Here is a 25,286-nt window from a genome sequence, read left to right as displayed (position 1 = left end):
GCGGATTAACGCTGCGGAGTGTCCGCAGCGGAATTTAAGTGAAATTCCGCCACGTGTGAACCCGCCCTAATACTGCCTCCTATATACAAGAATATAACTACTATAATACTGCCCCCTATATACAAGAATATAACTACTATAATACTGCTCCCTATATACAAGAATATAACTACTATAAGGGCATGACCACACATGGCGGAATTCCTCCGCAACTGTCCGCATCAATGCCGCACAGAATCTGCGTTGCAGATTCTGCAGCGGATCTGCACAAAATGTGCAGAAAATTGATGCGGACTGGCCGCTGCGGACTGCAGGAAAAGTGCTTCTCTTCTCCCTATTCAGTGCAGGATAGAGAGAAGGGACAGCACTTTCCCTAGTGAAAGTCAAAGAAATTCATACTTACCGCCCGTTGTCTTGGTGACGCGTCCCTCTTTCGGCATCCGGCCCGACCTCCCTGGATGACGCTCCAGTCCATGTGACCGCTGCAGCCTGTGCTTGGCCTGTGATTGGCTGCAGCCGTCACTTAGAATGAAACGTCATCCTGGGAGGCCGGACTGGAGACAGACGCAGGGAGTTCTCGGTAAGTATGAACTTATATTTTTTTTTACAGATACATGTATATTGAGATCGGTAGTCACTGTCCCGGGTGCAGAAACAGTTACTGCCGATCGCTTAACTCTTTCAGCACCCTGGACAGTGACTATTTACAGACGTCTCCTAGCAACGCTCCCGTCATTACGGGAGCCCCATTGACTTCCTCAGTCTGGCTGTAGACCTAGAAATACATAGGTCCAGCCAGAATGAAGAAATGTCATGGTAGTAAAAACAATACGCTCCGCAGCACACATAAGATCTGCGGACTTCATTGCGGAATTTTGACTCTCCATTGAAGTCAATGGAGAAATTCCGCCATGAGTCCGCCACTGCTCCGCAACAGACAGAGCATGCTGCGGACACCAAATTCCGCTCCGCAGCCTATGCTCCGCAGCGGAATTGTACGCATCGTGTAAACGAACACTGCTAAATTAAAGTGAAAGTCAATGGAGAAACGGCTCCGCTGCGGATTAACGCTGCGGAGTGTCCGCAGCGGAATTTAAGTGAAATTCCGCCATGTGTGAACCCGCCCTAATACTGCCTCCTATATACAAGAATATAACTACTATAATACTGCTCCCTATATACAAGAATATAACTACTATAATACTGCTCCTATATACAAGAATATAACTACTATAATACTGCCCCCTATATTCAAGAATATAACTACTATAATACTGCCCCTATATACAAGAATATAACTACTATAATACTGCCCCTATATACAAGAATATGACTACTATAATACTGCCCCCTATATACAAGAATATAACTACTATAATACTGCTCCTATATACAAGAACATAACTACTATAATACTGCTCCCTATATACAAGAATATATCTACTATAATACTGCCCCTATATACAAGAATATAACTACTATAATACTGCCCCTATATACAAGAATATAACTACTATAATACTGCCCCTATATACAAGAATATAACTACTATAATACTGCCCCTATATACAAGAATATAACTACTATAATACTGCCCCTATATACAGGAATATAACTACTATAAAACTGCTCCCTATATACAAGAATATAACTACTATAATACTGCCCCTATATACAAGAATAGAACTACTATAATACTGCCCCTATATACAAGAATATAACTACTATAATACTGCCCCCTATATACAAGAATATAACTACTATAATACTGCCTCTATATACAAGGATATAACTACTATAATACTGCCCCTATATACAAGAATATAACTACTATAATACTGCCCCTATATACAAGAATATAACTACTATAATACTGCCCCTATATATAAGAATATAACTACTATAATACTGCTCCTATATATAAGAATATAACTACTATAATACTGCCCCCTATATACAAGAATATAACTACTATAATACTGCCCCCTATATACAAGAATATAACTACTATAATACTGCTCCTATATATAAGAATATAACTACTATAATACTGCCCCCTATATAAAAGAATATAACTACTATAATACTGCCCCTATATACAAGAATATAACTACTATAATACTGCCCCTATATACAAGAATATAACTACTATAATACTGCCCCTATATACAAGAATATAACTACTATAATACTGCCCCCTATATACAAGAATAGAACTACTATAATACTGCCCCTATATACAAGAATATAACTACTATAATACTGCCCCCTATATACAAGAATATAACTACTATAATACTGCCCCTATATACAAGAATATAACTACTCTAATACTGCCCCCTATATACAAGAATATAACTACTATAATACTGCCCCTATATACAAGAATATAACTACTATAATACTGCCCCTATATACAAGAATATAACTACTATAATACTGCCCCCTATATACAAGAATATAACTACTATAATACTGCCCCCTATATACAAGAATATAACTACTATAATACTGCCCCTATATACAAGAATATAACTACTATAATACTGCCCCTATATACAAGAATATGACTACTATAATACTGCCCCCTATATACAAGAATATAACTACTATAATACTGCTCCTATATACAAGAATATAACTACTATAATACTGCCCCCTACATACAAGAATATAACTACTATAATACTGCCCCTATATACAAGAATATAACTACTATAATACTGCACCCTATATACAAGAATATAACTACTATAATACTGCCCCCTATATACAAGAATATAACTACTATAATACTGCTCCCTATATACAAGAATATAACTACTATAATACTGATCCTATATACAAGAATATAACTACTATAATACTGCCCCCTATATACAAGAATATAACTACTATAATACTGCCCCCTATATACAAGAATATAACTACTATAATACTGCCTCTATATACAAGGATATAACTACTATAATACTGCCCCTATATACAAGAATATAGCTACTATAATACTGCTCCTATATACAAGAATATAACTACTATAATACTGCCCCTATATACAAGAATATAACTACTATAATACTGCCCCCTATATACAAGAATATAGCTACTATAATACTGCTCCTATATACAAGAATATAACTACTATAATACTGCCCCTATATACAAGAATATAACTACTATAATACTGCCCCTATATACAAGAATATAACTACTATAATACTGCCCCCTATATACAAGAATATAACTACTATAATACTGCCCCTATATACAAGAATATAACAACTATAATACTGCCCCTATATACAAGAATATAACTACTATAATACTGCCCCTATATACAAGAATATAACTACTATAATACTGCCCCCTATATACCAGAATATAACTACTATAATACTGCCCCTATATACAAGAATATAACTACTATAATACTGCCCCCTATATACAAGAATATAACTACTATAATACTGCTCCTATATACAAGAATATAACTACTATAATACTGCCTCCTATATACAAGAATATAACTACTATAATACTGCTCCCTATATACAAGAATATAACTACTATAATACTGCCCCTATATACAAGAATATAACTACTATAATACTGCTCCTATATACAAGAATATAACTACTATAATACTGCCTCCTATATACAAGAATATAACTACTATAATACTGCCCCCTATATACAAGAATATAACTACTATAATACTGCTCTCTATATACAAGAATATAACTACTATAATACTGCCCCCTATATACAAGAATATAACTACTATAATACTGCTCCTATATACAAGAATATAACTACTATAATACTGCCCCCTATATACAAGAATATAACTACTATAATACTGCTCCTATATACAAGAATATAACTACTATAATACTGCCCCTATATACAAGAATATAACTACTATAATACTGCCCCTATATACAAGAATATAACTACTATAATACTGCTCCTATATACAAGAATATAACTACTATAATACTGCCCCCTATATACAAGAATATAACTACTATTAGGGCATGACCACACATGGCGGAATTCCTCCGCAACTGTCCGCATCAATGCCGCACCTAATCCGGGTTGCGGATTACGGCTGCGGATCTGCACAAAATGTGCAGAAAATTGATGCGGACTAGCTGCTGCGGACTGCGGGAAAAGTGCTTCCCTTCTCCCTATCAGTGCAGGATAGAGAGAAGGGACAGCACTTTCCCTAGTGAAAGTAAAAGAAATTCATACTTACCGCCCGTTGTCTTGATGACGCGTCCCTCCTTCGGCATCCAGCCCGACCTCCCTGGATGACGCGCCAGTCCATGTGACCGCTGCAGCCTGTGCTTGGCCTGTGATTGGCTGCAGCCGTCACTTACACTGAAACGTCATCCTGGGAGGCCGGACTGGAGACAGAAACAGGGAGTTCTCGGTAAGTATGAACTTATATGTTTTTTTACAGATACATGTATATTGGGATCGGTAGTCACTGTCCCGGGTGCAGAAACAGTTACTGCCGATCGCTTAACTCTTTCAGCACCCTGGACAGTGACTATTTACTGACGTCTCCTAGCAACGCTCCCGTCATTACGGGAGCCCCATTGACTTCCTCAGTCTGGCTGTAGACCTAGAAATACATAGGTCCAGCCAGAATGAAGAAATGTCATGGTAGTAAAAACAATACGCTCCGCAGCACACATAACATGTGCATGACAGCTGCGGACTTCATTGCGGAACTTAGAATCTCCATTGAAGTCAATGGAGAAATTCCGCCATGAGTCCGCAACCAGTCCGCCACTGCTCCGCAACAGACAGAGCATGCTGCGGACACCACATTCCGCTCCGCAGCCTATGCTCCGCAGCGGAATTGTACGCATCGTGTAAACGAACACTGCTAAATTAAAGTGAAATTCAATGGAGAAACGGCTCCGCTGCGGATTAACGCTGCGGAGTGTCCGCAGCGGAATTTAAGTGAAAATCCGCCATGTGTGAACCCGCCCTTATACTGCTCTCTATATACAAGAATATAACTACTATAATACTGCCCCCTATATACAAGAATATAACTACTATAATACTGCTCCTATATACAAGAATATAACTACTATAATACTGCCCCCTATATACAAGAATATAACTACTATAATACTGCCCCCTATATACAAGAATATAACTACTATAATACTGCCCCCTATATACAAGAATATAACTACTATAATACTGCCCCTATATATAAGAATATAACTACTATAATACTGCTCCTATATATAAGAATATAACTACTATAATACTGCCCCCTATATACAAGAATATAACTACTATAATACTGCCCCCTATATACAAGAATATAACTACTATAATACTGCTCCTATATATAAGAATATAACTACTATAATACTGCCCCCTATATAAAAGAATATAACTACTATAATACTGCCCCTATATACAAGAATATAACTACTATAATACTGCCCCTATATACAAGAATATAACTACTATAATACTGCCCCTATATACAAGAATATAACTACTATAATACTGCCCCCTATATACAAGAATAGAACTACTATAATACTGCCCCTATATACAAGAATATAACTACTATAATACTGCCCCCTATATACAAGAATATAACTACTATAATACTGCCCCTATATACAAGAATATAACTACTCTAATACTGCCCCCTATATACAAGAATATAACTACTATAATACTGCCCCTATATACAAGAATATAACTACTATAATACTGCCCCTATATACAAGAATATAACTACTATAATACTGCCCCCTATATACAAGAATATAACTACTATAATACTGCCCCCTATATACAAGAATATAACTACTATAATACTGCCCCTATATACAAGAATATAACTACTATAATACTGCCCCTATATACAAGAATATGACTACTATAATACTGCCCCCTATATACAAGAATATAACTACTATAATACTGCTCCTATATACAAGAATATAACTACTATAATACTGCCCCCTACATACAAGAATATAACTACTATAATACTGCCCCCTATATACAAGAATATAACTACTATAATACTGCCTCTATATACAAGGATATAACTACTATAATACTGCCCCTATATACAAGAATATAGCTACTATAATACTGCTCCTATATACAAGAATATAACTACTATAATACTGCCCCTATATACAAGAATATAACTACTATAATACTGCCCCCTATATACAAGAATATAGCTACTATAATACTGCTCCTATATACAAGAATATAACTACTATAATACTGCCCCTATATACAAGAATATAACTACTATAATACTGCCCCTATATACAAGAATATAACTACTATAATACTGCCCCCTATATACAAGAATATAACTACTATAATACTGCCCCTATATACAAGAATATAACAACTATAATACTGCCCCTATATACAAGAATATAACTACTATAATACTGCCCCTATATACAAGAATATAACTACTATAATACTGCCCCCTATATACCAGAATATAACTACTATAATACTGCCCCTATATACAAGAATATAACTACTATAATACTGCCCCCTATATACAAGAATATAACTACTATAATACTGCTCCTATATACAAGAATATAACTACTATAATACTGCCTCCTATATACAAGAATATAACTACTATAATACTGCTCCCTATATACAAGAATATAACTACTATAATACTGCCCCTATATACAAGAATATAACTACTATAATACTGCTCCTATATACAAGAATATAACTACTATAATACTGCCTCCTATATACAAGAATATAACTACTATAATACTGCCCCCTATATACAAGAATATAACTACTATAATACTGCTCTCTATATACAAGAATATAACTACTATAATACTGCCCCCTATATACAAGAATATAACTACTATAATACTGCTCCTATATACAAGAATATAACTACTATAATACTGCCCCCTATATACAAGAATATAACTACTATAATACTGCTCCTATATACAAGAATATAACTACTATAATACTGCCCCTATATACAAGAATATAACTACTATAATACTGCCCCTATATACAAGAATATAACTACTATAATACTGCTCCTATATACAAGAATATAACTACTATAATACTGCCCCCTATATACAAGAATATAACTACTATTAGGGCATGACCACACATGGCGGAATTCCTCCGCAACTGTCCGCATCAATGCCGCACCTAATCCGGTTTGCGGATTACGGCTGCGGATCTGCACAAAATGTGCAGAAAATTGATGCGGACTAGCTGCTGCGGACTGCGGGAAAAGTGCTTCCCTTCTCCCTATCAGTGCAGGATAGAGAGAAGGGACAGCACTTTCCCTAGTGAAAGTAAAAGAAATTCATACTTACCGCCCGTTGTCTTGATGACGCGTCCCTCCTTCGGCATCCAGCCCGACCTCCCTGGATGACGCGCCAGTCCATGTGACCGCTGCAGCCTGTGCTTGGCCTGTGATTGGCTGCAGCCGTCACTTACACTGAAACGTCATCCTGGGAGGCCGGACTGGAGACAGAAACAGGGAGTTCTCGGTAAGTATGAACTTATATGTTTTTTTACAGATACATGTATATTGGGATCGGTAGTCACTGTCCCGGGTGCAGAAACAGTTACTGCCGATCGCTTAACTCTTTCAGCACCCTGGACAGTGACTATTTACTGACGTCTCCTAGCAACGCTCCCGTCATTACGGGAGCCCCATTGACTTCCTCAGTCTGGCTGTAGACCTAGAAATACCTAGGTCCAGCCAGAATGAAGAAATGTCATGGTAGTAAAAACAATACGCTCCGCAGCACACATAACATGTGCATGACAGCTGCGGACTTCATTGCGGAACTTAGAATCTCCATTGAAGTCAATGGAGAAATTCCGCCATGAGTCCGCAACCAGTCCGCCACTGCTCCGCAACAGACAGAGCATGCTGCGGACACCACATTCCGCTCCGCAGCCTATGCTCCGCAGCGGAATTGTACGCATCGTGTAAACGAACACTGCTAAATTAAAGTGAAATTCAATGGAGAAACGGCTCCGCTGCGGATTAACGCTGCGGAGTGTCCGCAGCGGAATTTAAGTGAAAATCCGCCATGTGTGAACCCGCCCTTATACTGCTCTCTATATACAAGAATATAACTACTATAATACTGCCCCCTATATACAAGAATATAACTACTATAATACTGCTCCTATATACAAGAATATAACTACTATAATACTGCCCCCTATATACAAGAATATAACTACTATAATACTGCCCCCTATATACAAGAATATAACTACTATAATACTGCCCCCTATATACAAGAATATAACTACTATAATACTGCTCCCTATATACAAGAATATAACTACTATAATACTGCCCCTATATACAAGAATATAACTACTATAATACTGCCCCCTATATACAAGAATATAACTACTATAATACTGCTCCCTATATACAAGAATATAACTACTATAATACTGCCCCTATATACAAGAATATAACTACTATAATACTGCCCCCTATATACAAGAATATAACTACTATAATACTGCTCCTATATACAAGAATATAACTACTATAATACTGCCTCCTATATACAAGAATATAACTACTATAATACTGCTCCCTATATACAAGAATATAACTACTATAATACTGCCCCTATATACAAGAATATAACTACTATAATACTGCTCCTATATACAAGAATATAACTACTATAATACTGCCTCCTATATACAAGAATATAACTACTATAATACTGCCCCCTATATACAAGAATATAACTACTATAATACTGCTCTCTATATACAAGAATATAACTACTATAATACTGCCCCCTATATACAAGAATATAACTACTATAATACTGCTCCTATATACAAGAATATAACTACTATAATACTGCCCCCTATATACAAGAATATAACTACTATAATACTGCTCCTATATACAAGAATATAACTACTATAATACTGCCTCCTATATACAAGAATATAACTACTATAATACTGCTCCCTATATACAAGAATATAACTACTATAATACTGCCCCTATATACAAGAATATAACTACTATAATACTGCTCCTATATACAAGAATATAACTACTATAATACTGCTTCCTATATACAAGAATATAACTACTATAATACTGCCCCCTATATACAAGAATATAACTACTATAATACTGCCCCCTATATACAAGAATATAACTACTATAATACTGCCCCCTATATACAAGAATATAACTACTATAATACTGCCCCTATATACAAGAATATAACTACTATAATACTGCTCCTATATACAAGAATATAACTACTATAATACTGCCCCTATATACAAGAATATAACTACTATAATACTGCTCTCTATATACAAGAATATAACTACTATAATACTGCCCCCTATATACAAGAATATAACTACTATAATACTGCTCCTATATACAAGAATATAACTACTATAATACTGCCCCCTATATACAAGAATATAACTACTATAATACTGCCCCCTATATACAAGAATATAACTACTATAATACTGCCCCCTATATACAAGAATATAACTACTATAATACTGCTCCCTATATACAAGAATATAACTACTATAATACTGCCTCCTATATACAAGAATATAACTACTATAATACTGCTCCCTATATACAAGAATATAACTACTATAATACTGCCTCCTATATACAAGAATATAACTACTATAATACTGCCCCCTATATACAAGAATATAACTACTATAATACTGCTCTCTATATACAAGAATATAACTACTATAATACTGCCCCCTATATACAAGAATATAACTACTATAATACTGCTCCTATATACAAGAATATAACTACTATAATACTGCCCCCTATATACAAGAATATAACTACTATAATACTTCCCCCTATATACAAGAATATAACTACTATAATACTGCCCCTTATATACAAGAATATAACTACTATAATACTGTCCCCTATATACAAGAATATAACTACTATAATACTGCCCCCTATATACAAGAATATAACTACTATAATACTGCCCCTTATATACAAGAATATAACTACTATAATACTGCCCCCTATATACAAGAATATAACTACTATAATACTGCCCCTATATACAAGAATATAACTACTATAATACTGCCCCTATATACAAGAATATAACTACAATAATACTGCTCCTATATACAAGAATATAACTACTATAATACTTCCCCCTATATACAAGAATATAACTACTATAATACTGCCCCTTATATACAAGAATATAACTACTATAATACTGTCCCCTATATACAAGAATATAACTACTATAATACTGCCCCCTATATACAAGAATATAACTACTATAATACTGCCCCCTATATACATGAATATAACTACTATAATACTGCCCCTTATATACAAGAATATAACTACTATAATACTGCCCCCTATATACAAGAATACAACTACTATAATACTGCCCCTATATACAAGAATATAACTACTATAATACTGCCCCTATATACAAGAATATAACTACAATAATACTGCTCCTATATACAAGAATATAACTACTATAATACTGCCCCTATATACAAGAATATAACTACTATAATACTGCCCCCTATATACAAGAATATAACTACTATAATACTGCTCCCTATATACAAGAATATAACTACTATAATACTGCCCCTATATACAAGAATATAACTACTATAATACTGCCCCCTATATACAAGAATATAACTACTATAATACTGCTCCTATATACAAGAATATAACTACTATAATACTGCCTCCTATATACAAGAATATAACTACTATAATACTGCTCCCTATATACAAGAATATAACTACTATAATACTGCCCCTATATACAAGAATATAACTACTATAAGGGCATGACCACACATGGCGGAATTCCTCCGCAACTGTCCGCATCAATGCCGCACCTAATCCGGGTTGCGGATTACGGCTGCGGATCTGCACAAAATGTGCAGAAAATTGATGCGGACTAGCTGCTGCGGACTGCGGGAAAAGTGCTTCCCTTCTCCCTATCAGTGCAGGATAGAGAGAAGGGACAGCACTTTCCCTAGTGAAAGTAAAAGAAATTCATACTTACCGCCCGTTGTCTTGATGACGCGTCCCTCCTTCGGCATCCAGCCCGACCTCCCTGGATGACGCGCCAGTCCATGTGACCGCTGCAGCCTGTGCTTGGCCTGTGATTGGCTGCAGCCGTCACTTACACTGAAACGTCATCCTGGGAGGCCGGACTGGAGACAGAAACAGGGAGTTCTCGGTAAGTATGAACTTATATGTTTTTTTACAGATACATGTATATTGAGATCGGTAGTCACTGTCCCGGGTGCAGAAACAGTTACTGCCGATCGCTTAACTCTTTCAGCACCCTGGACAGTGACTATTTACTGACGTCTCCTAGCAACGCTCCCGTCATTACGGGAGCCCCATTGACTTCCTCAGTCTGGCTGTAGACCTAGAAATACATAGGTCCAGCCAGAATGAAGAAATGTCATGTTAAAAAACCAATACGCTCCGCACCACACATAACATGTGCATGACAGCTGCGGACTTCATTGCGGAACTTAGAATCTCCATTGAAGTCAATGGAGAAATTCCGCCATGAGTCCGCAACCAGTCCGCCACTGCTCCGCAACATCCCTTGCATGCTGCGGACACCAAATTCCGCTCCGCAGCCTATGCTCCGCAGCGGAATTGTACGCATCGTGTAAACGAACACTGCTAAATTAAAGTGAAAGTCAATGGAGAAACGGCTCCGCTGCGGATTAACGCTGCGGAGTGTCCGCAGCGGAATTTAAGTGAAAATCCGCCATGTGTGAACCCGCCCTAATACTGCCCCCTATATACAAGAATATAACTACTATAATACTGCTCTCTATATACAAGAATATAACTACTATAATACTGCCCCCTATATACAAGAATATAACTACTATAATACTGCTCCTATATACAAGAATATAACTACTATAATACTGCCCCCTATATACAAGAATATAACTACTATAATACTGCTCCTATATACAAGAATATAACTACTATAATACTGCCTCCTATATACAAGAATATAACTACTATAATACTGCTCCCTATATACAAGAATATAACTACTATAATACTGCCCCTATATACAAGAATATAACTACTATAATACTGCTCCTATATACAAGAATATAACTACTATAATACTGCTTCCTATATACAAGAATATAACTACTATAATACTGCCCCCTATATACAAGAATATAACTACTATAATACTGCCCCCTATATACAAGAATATAACTACTATAATACTGCCCCCTATATACAAGAATATAACTACTATAATACTGCCCCTATATACAAGAATATAACTACTATAATACTGCTCCTATATACAAGAATATAACTACTATAATACTGCCCCTATATACAAGAATATAACTACTATAATACTGCTCTCTATATACAAGAATATAACTACTATAATACTGCCCCCTATATACAAGAATATAACTACTATAATACTGCTCCTATATACAAGAATATAACTACTATAATACTGCCCCCTATATACAAGAATATAACTACTATAATACTGCCCCCTATATACAAGAATATAACTACTATAATACTGCCCCCTATATACAAGAATATAACTACTATAATACTGCTCCCTATATACAAGAATATAACTACTATAATACTGCCTCCTATATACAAGAATATAACTACTATAATACTGCTCCCTATATACAAGAATATAACTACTATAATACTGCCTCCTATATACAAGAATATAACTACTATAATACTGCCCCCTATATACAAGAATATAACTACTATAATACTGCTCTCTATATACAAGAATATAACTACTATAATACTGCCCCCTATATACAAGAATATAACTACTATAATACTGCTCCTATATACAAGAATATAACTACTATAATACTGCCCCCTATATACAAGAATATAACTACTATAATACTTCCCCCTATATACAAGAATATAACTACTATAATACTGCCCCTTATATACAAGAATATAACTACTATAATACTGTCCCCTATATACAAGAATATAACTACTATAATACTGCCCCCTATATACAAGAATATAACTACTATAATACTGCCCCTTATATACAAGAATATAACTACTATAATACTGCCCCCTATATACAAGAATATAACTACTATAATACTGCCCCTATATACAAGAATATAACTACTATAATACTGCCCCTATATACAAGAATATAACTACAATAATACTGCTCCTATATACAAGAATATAACTACTATAATACTTCCCCCTATATACAAGAATATAACTACTATAATACTGCCCCTTATATACAAGAATATAACTACTATAATACTGTCCCCTATATACAAGAATATAACTACTATAATACTGCCCCCTATATACAAGAATATAACTACTATAATACTGCCCCCTATATACATGAATATAACTACTATAATACTGCCCCTTATATACAAGAATATAACTACTATAATACTGCCCCCTATATACAAGAATACAACTACTATAATACTGCCCCTATATACAAGAATATAACTACTATAATACTGCCCCTATATACAAGAATATAACTACAATAATACTGCTCCTATATACAAGAATATAACTACTATAATACTGCTCCTATATACAAGAATATAACTACTATAATACTACCCCTATATACAAGAATATAACTACTATAATACTGCCCCTATATACAAGAATATAACTACAATAATACTGCCCCTATATACAAGAATATAACTACTATAATACTGCTCCCCTATATACTGCCCCTATACACAAGAATATAACTACTATAATACTGCTCCCCTATATACTAGAATATAACTACTATAATACTGCTCCCTATATACAAGAATATAACTACTATAAGGGCGGGTTCACACGTGGCGGAATTTCACTTAAATTCCGCTGCGGACACTCCGCAGCGTTAATCCGCAGCGGTGCCGTTTGTCCATTGACTTACACTTTAATTTAGCAGTGTTCGTTTAGACGAGGCGTAAAATTCCGCTGCGGAGCATAGGCTGCGGAGCGGAATTTGGTGTCCGCAGCATGCTCTGTCTGTTGCGGAGCAGTGGCGGACTCATGGCGGAATTTCTCCATTGACTTCAATGGAGAGTCAAAATTCTGCAATGAAGTCCGCAGATCTTATGTGTGCTGCGGAGCGTATTGGTTTTACTACCATGACATTTCTTCATTCTGGCTGGACCTATGTATTTCTAGGTCTACAGCCAGACTGAGGAAGTCAATGGGGCTCCAGTAATGACGGGAGCGTTGCTAGGAGACGTCTGTAAATAGTCACTGTCCAGGGTGCTGAAAGAGTTAAGCGATCGGCAGTAACTGTTTCTGCACCCGGGACAGTGACTACCGATCTCAATATACATGTATCTGTAAAAAAACATATAAGTTCATACTTACCGAGAACTCCCTGCTTCTGTCTCCAGTCCGGCCTCCCAGGATGACGTTTCAGTGTAAGTGACGGCTGCAGCCAATCACAGGCCAAGCACAGGCTGCAGCGGTCACATGGACTGGCGCGTCATCCAGGGAGGTCGGGCTGGATGCCGAAAGAGGGACGCGTCACCAAGACAACGGGCGGTAAGTATGAAATTCTTTTACTTTCACTAGGGAAAGTGCTGTCCCTTCTCTCTATCCTGCACTGAATAGGGAGAAGAGAAGCACTTTTCCCGCAGTCCGCAGCAGCTAGTCCGCATCAATTTTCTGCACATTTTGTGCAGATCCGCAGCAGAATCTGCGACGCAGATTCTGTGCGGCATTGATGCGGACAGTTGCGGAGGAAATCCGCCACGTGTGGTCATGCCCTTATACTACCCCTATATACAAGAATATAACTACTATAATACTGCCCCTATATACAAGAATATAACTACTATAATACTACCCCTATATACAAGAATATAACTACTATAATACTGCCCCCTATATACAAGAATATAACTACTATAATACTGCCCCCTATATACAGGAATATAACTACTATAATACTGCCCCTATATACAAGAATATAACTACTATAATACCGCTCCTATATACAAGAATATAACTACTATAATACTGCCCCTATATACAAGAATATAACTACTATAATACTGCTCCTATATACAAGAATATAACTACTATAATACTGCCCCTATATACAAGAATATAACTACTATAATACTGCCCCTATATACAAGAATATAACTACTATAATACTGCCCCTATATACAAGAATATAACTACTATAATACTGCTCCCTATATACAAGAATATAACTACTATAATACTGCCCCCTATATACAAGAATATAACTACAATAATACTGCTCCTATATACAAGAATAGAACTACTTTAATACTGCCCCTATATATAAGAATATAACTACTATAATACTGCCCCTATATACAAGAATATAACTGCTATAATACTGCCCCTATATACAAGAATATAACTACTATAATACTGCCCCATATATACAAGAATATAACTACTATAATACTGACCCTATATACAAGAGTATAACTACTATAATACTGACCCTATATACAAGAGTATAACTACTATAATACTGCCCCCTATATACAAGAATATAATTACTATAATACTGCCCCCTATATACAAGAATATAACTACTATAATACTGCCCCCTATATACAAGAATATAACTACTATAATACTGCCCCTCTATATACAAGAATATAACTACTATAATACTGTTACCTATATACAAGAATATAACTACTATAATACTGCACCTTATATACAAGAATATAACTACTATAATACTGCTCATATATACAAGAATATAACTACTATAATACTGCTCCTCTATATACAAGAATATAACTACTATAATACTGTTACCTATATACAAGAATATAACTACTATAATACTGCCCATATATACAAGAGTATAACTACTATAATACTGCTCCCTATATACAAGAATATAACTACTATAATACTGCTCCCTATATACAAGAATATAACTACTATAATACTGCTCCTATATACAAGAATATAACTACTATAATACTGCCCCTATATACAAGAATATAACTACTATAATACTGCCCCCTATATACAAGAATATAACTACTATAATACTGCCCCTATATACAAGAATATAACTACTATAATACTGCTCCCTATATACAAGAATATAACTACTATAATACTGATCCTATATACAAGAATATAACTACTATAATACTGCCCCCTATATACAGGAATATAACTACTATAATACTGCCTCCTATATACAAGAATATAACTACTATAATACTGCTCCTATATACAAGAATATAACTACTATAGTACAGCTTTTATGGATAAGATGAGGGCAGGTGAGATATTTGTGGGTTTGGTTATTTTTTATTTTTCCATAGATTCAATTCTTGGATCTTTCTTCTTGCCTCTGACTGACTAATTTTGTAATGTATGAGACCTGAAACAATGCGTTGACAGTGCATAATTCCTATCCCATGAGTTAAGTGAGACCATAATTTTCATACGTCTTTTGTGTTCCGACACGTGTTCTCTCATTGTTTGTAAATATATCTGGGAGATAAAGTTTGGAAACGTCCGTCCCTCTGGGCGCCCGGGACGGGTCTGGCCACATTCCAGCATCCAGGACCTCTGCATGGGCAGAGTTTAAAGTGACTGTTCAGGAGACCATGACGAGAAGAGAGGACTCCAAAATCAGCAAAGCATCTCATAGCAGCACCAAGGAGAGGATGATGAGACTTCTGCTTATACTGTGGCTGTCTGGTGAGCTCAATGATAACAAAAATAATAATGATAATAATAATAATAATGATAATAATAATAATAATAAATAATAAAAAAAGAAATAATAATAATAAATAGTAATAATAATAAAAAAAGAAATAATTAGTAATACTTATCATCTGTATCACTGAAACTTCTGGAGACTTCCAAATAATGTTCTCACTTCTGATCTTATTATTATTATTAGGGCTTATTCACATCACCGTAGTGTTTGTCAGTGTGACGGCCGGTAATACAACGCTTGTCACACGGACACTTGTATTTCAAGGGGGCAGTTCTCACAGCCGTGAAGGGTCAGTTGAAAAATGGAACATGTCCTATTACAATCTATTGTTCTCTGTTATCAGACATCTCAGGCTGGGAGAGGATGACTGTAGGACAGGTGCATACAATCTATTGTTCTCTGTTATCAGACATGTCAGGCTGGGGGAGGATGACTGTAGGACAGGTGAATACATTCTATTGCTCTCTGTTATCAGGCATGTCAGGCTGGGGGGAGGATGACTGTAGGACAGGTGAATACAGTCTATTGTTCTCCGTTATCAGGCATGTCAGGCTGGGGGGAGGATGACTGTCGGACAGGTGAATACAATCTATTGTTCTCTGTTATCAGACATGTCAGGCTGGGGGAGGATGACTGTAGGACAGGTGAATACAATCTATTGTTATCTGTTATCAGACATGTCAGGCTGGGAGAGGATGACTGTAGGACAGGTGAATACAATCTATTGTTCCCTGTTATCAGACATGTCAGGCTGGGGGAGGATGATTGTAGGACAGGTGAATGAGGATGACTGTAGGACAGGTGAATACAATCTATTGTTCTCTGTTATCAGACATGTCAGGCTGGGGGAGGATGACTGTAGGACAGGTGAACACAATCTATTGTTCTCTGTTATCAGACATGTCAGGCTGGGGGAGGATGATTGTAGGACAGGTGAATGCAATCTATTGTTCTCTGTTATCAGACATGTCAGACTGGGAGGCGGATGACTGTAGGACAGGTGAATACAATTTATTGTTCTCTGTTATCAGACATGTCAGGCTGGGGGAGGATGACTGTAGGACAGGTGAACACAATCTATTGTTCTCTGTTATCAGACATGTCAGGCTGGGGGAGGATGATTGTAGGACAGGTGAATGCAATCTATTGTTCTCTGTTATCAGACATGTCAGGCTGGGAGAGGATGACTGTAGGACAGGTGAATACAATCTATTGTTCCCTGTTATCAGACATGTCAGGCTGGGGGAGGATGATTGTAGGACAGGTGAATGAGGATGACTGTAGGACAGGTGAATACAATCTATTGTTCTCTGTTATCAGACATGTCAGGCTGGGGGAGGATGACTGTAGGACAGGTGAACACAATCTATTGTTCTCTGTTATCAGACATGTCAGGCTGGGGGAGGATGATTGTAGGACAGGTGAATGCAATCTATTGTTCTCTGTTATCAGACATGTCAGACTGGGAGGCGGATGACTGTAGGACAGGTGAATACAATTTATTGTTCTCTGTTATCAGACATGTCAGGCTGGTGGAGGATGATTGTAGGACAGGTGAATGCAATCTATTGTTCTCTGTTATCAGACATGTCAGACTGGGAGGCGGATGACTGTAGGACAGGTGAATACAATCTATTGTTCTCTGTTATCAGACATGTCAGGCAGGGGGCAGGATGACTGTAGGACAGGTGAATGAGGATGACTGTAGGACAGGTGAATACAGTCTATTGTTCTCCGTTATCAGGCATGTCAGGCTGGGGGGAGGATGACTGTAGGACAGGTGAATACAATCTATTGTTCTCTGTTATCAGACATGTCAGGCTGGGGGAGGATGACTGTAGGACAGGTGAATACAATCTATTGTTATCTGTTATCAGACATGTCAGGCTGGGAGAGGATGACTGTAGGACAGGTGAATACAATCTATTGTTCCCTGTTATCAGACATGTCAGGCTGGGGGAGGATGACTGTAGGACAGGTGAATGAGGATGACTGTAGGACAGGTGAATACAATCTATTGTTCTCTGTTATCAGACATGTCAGGCTGGGGGAGGATGACTGTAGTACAGGTGAACACAATCTATTGTTCTCTGTTATCAGACATGTCAGGCTGGGGGAGGATGATTGTAGGACAGGTAAATGCAATCTATTGTTCTCTGTTATCAGACATGTCAGACTGGGAGGCGGATGACTGTAGGACAGGTGAATACAATTTATTGTTCTCTGTTATCAGACATGTCAGGCTGGTGGAGGATGATTGTAGGACAGGTGAATGCAATCTATTGTTCTCTGTTATCAGACATGTCAGACTGGGAGGCGGATGACTGTAGGACAGGTGAATACAATCTATTGTTCTCTGTTATCAGACATGTCAGGCTGGGGGGAGGATGACTGTAGGACAGGTGAATGAGGATGACTGTAGGACAGGTGAACACAATCTATTGTTCTCTGTTATCAGACATGTCAGGCTGGGGGAGGATGATTGTAGGACAGGTAAATGCAATCTATTGTTCTCTGTTATCAGACATGTCAGACTGGGAGGCGGATGACTGTAGGACAGGTGAATACAATTTATTGTTCTCTGTTATCAGACATGTCAGGCTGGTGGAGGATGATTGTAGGACAGGTGAATGCAATCTATTGTTCTCTGTTATCAGACATGTCAGACTGGGAGGCGGATGACTGTAGGACAGGTGAATACAATCTATTGTTCTCTGTTATCAGACATGTCAGGCTGGGGGGAGGATGACTGTAGGACAGGTGAATGAGGATGACTGTAGGACAGGTGAACACAATCTATTGTTCTCTGTTATCAGACATGTCAGGCTGGGGGAGGATGATTGTAGGACAGGTGAATGCAATCTATTGTTCTCTGTTATCAGACATGTCAGACTGGGAGGCGGATGACTGTAGGACAGGTGAATACAATTTATTGTTCTCTGTTATCAGACATGTCAGGCTGGTGGAGGATGATTGTAGGACAGGTGAATGCAATCTATTGTTCTCTGTTATCAGACATGTCAGACTGGGAGGCGGATGACTGTAGGACAGGTGAATACAATCTATTGTTCTCTGTTATCAGACATGTCAGGCTGGGGGGAGGATGACTGTAGGACAGGTGAATGAGGATGACTGTAGGACAGGTGAATACAATCTATTGTTCTCTGTTATCAGACATGTCAGGCTGGGAGAGGATGACTGTAGGATAGGTGAATACAATCTATTGTTCTCTGTTATCAGACATGTCAGGCTGGGGGAGGATGACTGTAGGACAGGTGAATACAGAGATGCAGTCGCACTCAGACCCTGGTATTTCAAGGGGCGTTCTCACATAAGAAGACATCAGTTTTATAAATGGTACATGGTAGTTGGGGGGCCCTGGTATAGAGTGTACATTAGGGCCCAGGATCTTGAAGCTTCTCCTCTGTCTTATAATATATTACAGAGGGCACAATTTCCCAAATGAAAAGCTCTGATCTCTTTATTTCCTCTAAACTCCCATAAATCCCTGTAATAACTATATAATGATGCTGTGATTATCCCGCTGTGTGATTTATCTTATATTTCGCCTTTTCACCCCAGATCTCCCAGCGTTTGTGTTCCCGGAGCTGCCGGCTCCCCCCGCCTGCGGCTCCCCAGCGTACTCCGAGAGGATAATCGGAGGAATGGACGCGGCCGAGGGAGCCTGGCCCTGGCAAGTCAGTGTATTATACAACAGGAATCCAATCTGTGGGGGGTCCCTGATCTCCGACCAGTGGGTGCTGAGTGCCGCACATTGCTTCGACTCGTGAGTCCTTTATATTAAAGAAACTTCATATCAGTTGTAGAAATTAACCAAGAGGTTGTCAGTCGTAGAAGAAAAAATGTGCCCTAAATTGTGTATCTAAGCCTATCATGTGTGATACTGTCTGCTGGGCTGTGTATCTAATCCTATCATGTGTGATACTGTCTCCTGAGCTGTGTATCTAATCCTATCATGTGTGATACTGTCTGCTGAGCTGTGTATCTAATCCTATCATGTGTGATACTGTCTGCTGAGCTGTGTATCTAATCCTATCATGTGTATTACTGTCTTCTGGGCTGTGTATCTAATCCTATCATGTGTGATACTGTCTGCTGAGCTGTGTATCTAATCCTATCATGTGTGATACTGACTGCTGAGCTGTGTATCTAATCCTATCATGTGTGATACTGTCTCCTGAGCTGTGTATCTAATCCCATCATGTGTGATACTGTCTGCTGAGCCGTGTATCTAATCCTATCATGTGTGCTACTGTCTGCTGAGCCACTGTATCTAATCCTATCATGAGTGATACTGTCTGCTGAGCTGTGTATCTAATAGTATCACGTGTGATACTGTCTGCTGAGCCACGTATCTAATCCTATCATGTGTGATACTGTCTGCTGAGCTGTGTATCTAATCCTATCACGTGTGATACTGTCTGCTGAGCCATGTATCTAATCCTATCATGTGTGATACTGTCTGCTGAGCTGTGTATCTAATCCTATCATGTGTGATACTGTCTGCTGAGCTGTGTATCTAATCCCATCATGTGTGATACTGTCTGCTGAGCCACTGTATCTAATCCTATCATGTGTGATACTGTCTGCTGAGCCGTGTATCTAATCCTATCATGTGTGATACTGTCTGCTGAGCTGCGTATCTAATCCTATCATGTGTGATACTGTCTGCTGAGCTGTGTATCTAATCCTATCATGTGTGATACTGTCTGCTGAGCCACTGTATCTAATCCTATCATGTGTGATACTGTCTGCTGAGCTGTGTATCTAATCCCATCATGTGTGATACTGTCTGCTGAGCCACTGTATCTAATCCTATCATGTGTGATACTGTCTGCTGAGCCGTGTATCTAATCCTATCATGTGTGATACTGTCTGCTGAGCTGTGTATCTAATCCCATCATGTGTGATACTGTCTGCTGAGCCACTGTATCTAATCCTATCATGTGTGATACTGTCTGCTGAGCTGTGTATCTAATCCTATCATGTGTGATACTGTCTGCTGAGCTGCGTATCTAATCCTATCATGTGTGATACTGTCTGCTGAGCCATGAATCTAATCCTATCATGTGTGATACTGTCTGCTGAGCTGTGTATCTAATCCCATCATGTATGATACTGTCTGCTGAGCTGTGTATCTAATCCTATCATGTGTGATACTGTCTGCTGAGCTGTGTATCTAATCCTATCATGTGTGATACTGTCTGCTGAGCCCTGTATCTAAGGCTATGTTCACACGCTTAACAAAAAACGGCTGAAAATATTGAGCTTTTCAAGGGAAAACAGCCCCTGATTTTTTTCTGGCTGTTTTTGCGCTGTTTTTCTATTGTGACCTGCGCTTCTTTTTACGAGGCGTTTTTTTTACGCAGCCGTTTTTAAAAGGCCTCTTAAAATAACGCCCCATGGGAACAGAATGCAGTTTTTCCCGTTGAAATCAATGGCCAGTTGTTTGGAGGCGTTCAGACCCCGCATTTTTAGCCGTTGTTCGTGGCGTTTACGATCGTGTGAACATCCCCTGATCCACTCGCTAGTCTCCCATCATGCTTTGCGTTTAATTCTCAGAGAGAGGTTTATCCCGCAGTGAATGTTGAGTTGTTGAGCCAAGATGTAGAAGTATTTTCCGGCTGGTACATTGGGCGTGGCCATCATGTACAGAACAATTACCTGCGGGACGTTCGCCCGGTTTATTGCGGTTACGCCCAGGTTGTAGCGTCATCCTCTGATCTTCTCACCGTCTTTACCGGACAGCGGTCGTACGTTTTCTGCAGCTGTAAATGATATAATGATTCTGTTTGACATTTTATTCTGTTGTAGAACATGACCCGGTAGATGACGGAATGTTTGTGATTGTTCTGTAGCATTGAAGATTTCTATATCCCATAATTCACAGGCCGCATGTTATATATTATTATTATTATTATATTATTATTATTATTATTATTATTATTATTATTATTATTATTATTATATTATTATTATTATTATTATTATTATTATTATCATTATTATTATTATTATTATTATTATTATTGTTATTATATTATTATTATTATTGTTATTTATTATTATTATTATTATTATTATTATTATTTTATTATATTATTATTATTATTATTATTATTATTATATTATTATTATTATTGTTATTTATTATTATTATATTATTATTATTATTATTATTATATTATTATTATTATTATTATTATTATTGTTATTTATTATTATTATATTATTATTATTATTATTATTATTTCTCATTATTATTATTATTATTATTATTATTATTATATTATTATTATTATTATTATTATTATTATTATTATTATATTATTATTATTGTTATTTATTATTATTATATTATTATTATTATTATTATTATTATTTTATTAAATTTTTATTTATTTCGCCCCCGTCATACAGAAGATCATTTTGCTGGGGCCGGTCCGGCTTCTGCCGACTCTTTGAGCTCGATGATAACTTTATGTTCCTCTACCTCTCAGGTCCCCCTCCCCCTCCCTGTACACCGTCTACCTGGGGGCCTACATGCTGGACATCCCTAATTCTAATGCGGTGGAATCTCGGGTGGACAGTCTCATCATTCACCCACAATTCAGAGGTCCTGGGAGCAGTGGAGACATCGCCCTGGTCCACCTGTCTAGACGGGTCACCTACACCCGGTACATTCTCCCTGTGTGTCTACCATCCGCCTCCATGATCTTCTCACCAGGAATGAGCTGCTATGTTACAGGATGGGGCCGAAAACAATCTAATGGTGAGTGACCCCCGTGTGCCCAGGTCAGTCATCGCTTTACTCCGAATCCCCTCTATCTGAACATCCCCCCCTCCATCTGTCGTGACTCTTCTTCTCCCTGACCCCTCACATCTTCCTCAGCCCAACACTGACTGACATACGACTTCCCCTCCTCTAAAACTCTTCATAACCTTCACCACATACAACTCAGCTGCTGCAGGACCTCTTTCATAGGAAAAGCATACATTTCAAGTCAGTCAGAAGCTTCCTATCCCCCTCTCAAAGAGGTTCAGCAGCAGCTTGGGTTATATTGCATTTTTTGCATGCACTTTGCCAAACGGCAGCGTTTTGATGTGTTCGGATGGCGGCGGCGTGTGAATGGACCCCAAGGCGTAAGAAGAACACAAGCTCCCGCGTCTGTATAATATCATAGACTTGTGTATTATTTTATGGTCACGGAGCTGTTGATTTTCTAACATCACAGATGTCTCCGCCATGCGACTGTGTCACCTCTGCTGCATATTGGAAATGTTTTTCATGGTTTTAGCCGTTATATGGGAACTTGATCACTAGGGGGCGCTGTGGCTTTCATGACAGAAGCTACTACCATCATGATGAAAGATTTATGGGCCTTAATCTCCCTGTAATCCCCTGTTACACCTTTCACAGGTTAATCTTCCATGTTTGATTAAATCCTCTGCGCTGCGATTACTGGTGGTAAGACATGAATGGCGGAGTCCGGGCGCGCTGCCAGCTTGTGGCTGTGAATCATTTTTTGCTTCCCTCAGACTGAGGATTCTGCTCCTTTTTTTCTTGGGGCGGAGCCTCGTATAGAATATGGGGGAGGGGTAAAGACATTACGTAGAGGGGGCAGTTGAGGGCGTTTTCAGGACGTTTTCCCTGGTGCGGACATTACACGTCCCGCCATCATGTACAATGTAACTATTCACGTCTTATGTATCCACAGAATTTCTGGCGGCCCCCAAAACCCTTCAGCAGCTGGTGCTGCCACTGATCAGCCGGCAGTCATGTGACCAAATGTATCACGTAGGTTCAAGTACCAGTGCCAACGTGCCCATTATCCAGAACGACCAAATCTGTGCCGGGTACCAAGCTGGCCAGAGGGACTCCTGCATGGTGAGCCCCAAGAAAGCAATCTGCCCCTGCTGACATTTTCTGTGTCATCTTTGTGCTCATTGTGTTGATTTCTTACTTTGTTGCTTCTTTGTATCAATCAATATCAGATGTTTAATAACAAAAATTCAAGGTGCCCCCCCCAGGAGGGAGCGGACGGTGCTGCCCGGGGGAATCTTCACTGACCACGATGAGCGATCATTTAGCATTGGTGTTATCATGATTCCAGGCCCAGGTTGTCCCCTTTATAGTCCCAGTGAAGGTGAAGGGACGTCCCGAAACACATTCAAATATGAGAGAATATCAACTACTACTCCACTCATCCTATCATGTCCCCCTGATTGCTCATCATGGACAATGACGGTTCCTCCAGTTCTTACGGGTTCTTCACTTTTATGATCTGTCTTCGCTATTGACCAGACCTTGACTCTAAACGTGACCTTTTCTTGCCTGTGCAGGGAGACTCCGGGGGTCCTCTG

The 25,286-nt window shown here is 38.0% G+C and overlaps 1 protein-coding gene across 1 annotated transcript in view; it reads left to right on the top strand.

Annotated features, from left to right (window-relative positions):
- LOC142698850 (transmembrane protease serine 9-like) overlaps positions 1 to 25,286 on the top strand; it is a 61,636-nt gene that overhangs the window by 35,859 nt on the left and 491 nt on the right. Inside the window, exons 6-10 of the mRNA XM_075847912.1 lie at positions 16,733 to 16,876; positions 20,484 to 20,688; positions 23,423 to 23,694; positions 24,641 to 24,810; positions 25,266 to 25,286. The exon at positions 25,266 to 25,286 is cut by the window's right edge and continues 491 nt beyond it. Of these exons, the coding sequence (XP_075704027.1) occupies positions 16,733 to 16,876; positions 20,484 to 20,688; positions 23,423 to 23,694; positions 24,641 to 24,810; positions 25,266 to 25,286 (812 nt within the window). The remainder of the gene's footprint in view (positions 1 to 16,732; positions 16,877 to 20,483; positions 20,689 to 23,422; positions 23,695 to 24,640; positions 24,811 to 25,265) is intronic.

Source organism: Rhinoderma darwinii, unplaced genomic scaffold (assembly GCF_050947455.1).
Source record: "Rhinoderma darwinii isolate aRhiDar2 unplaced genomic scaffold, aRhiDar2.hap1 Scaffold_1034, whole genome shotgun sequence".
In the NCBI taxonomy this organism is placed as follows: Eukaryota; Metazoa; Chordata; class Amphibia; order Anura; family Rhinodermatidae; genus Rhinoderma; species Rhinoderma darwinii.
Note: the sequence above shows the minus strand (reverse complement) of the source record. Positions and strands in the feature narration are given on the sequence as shown.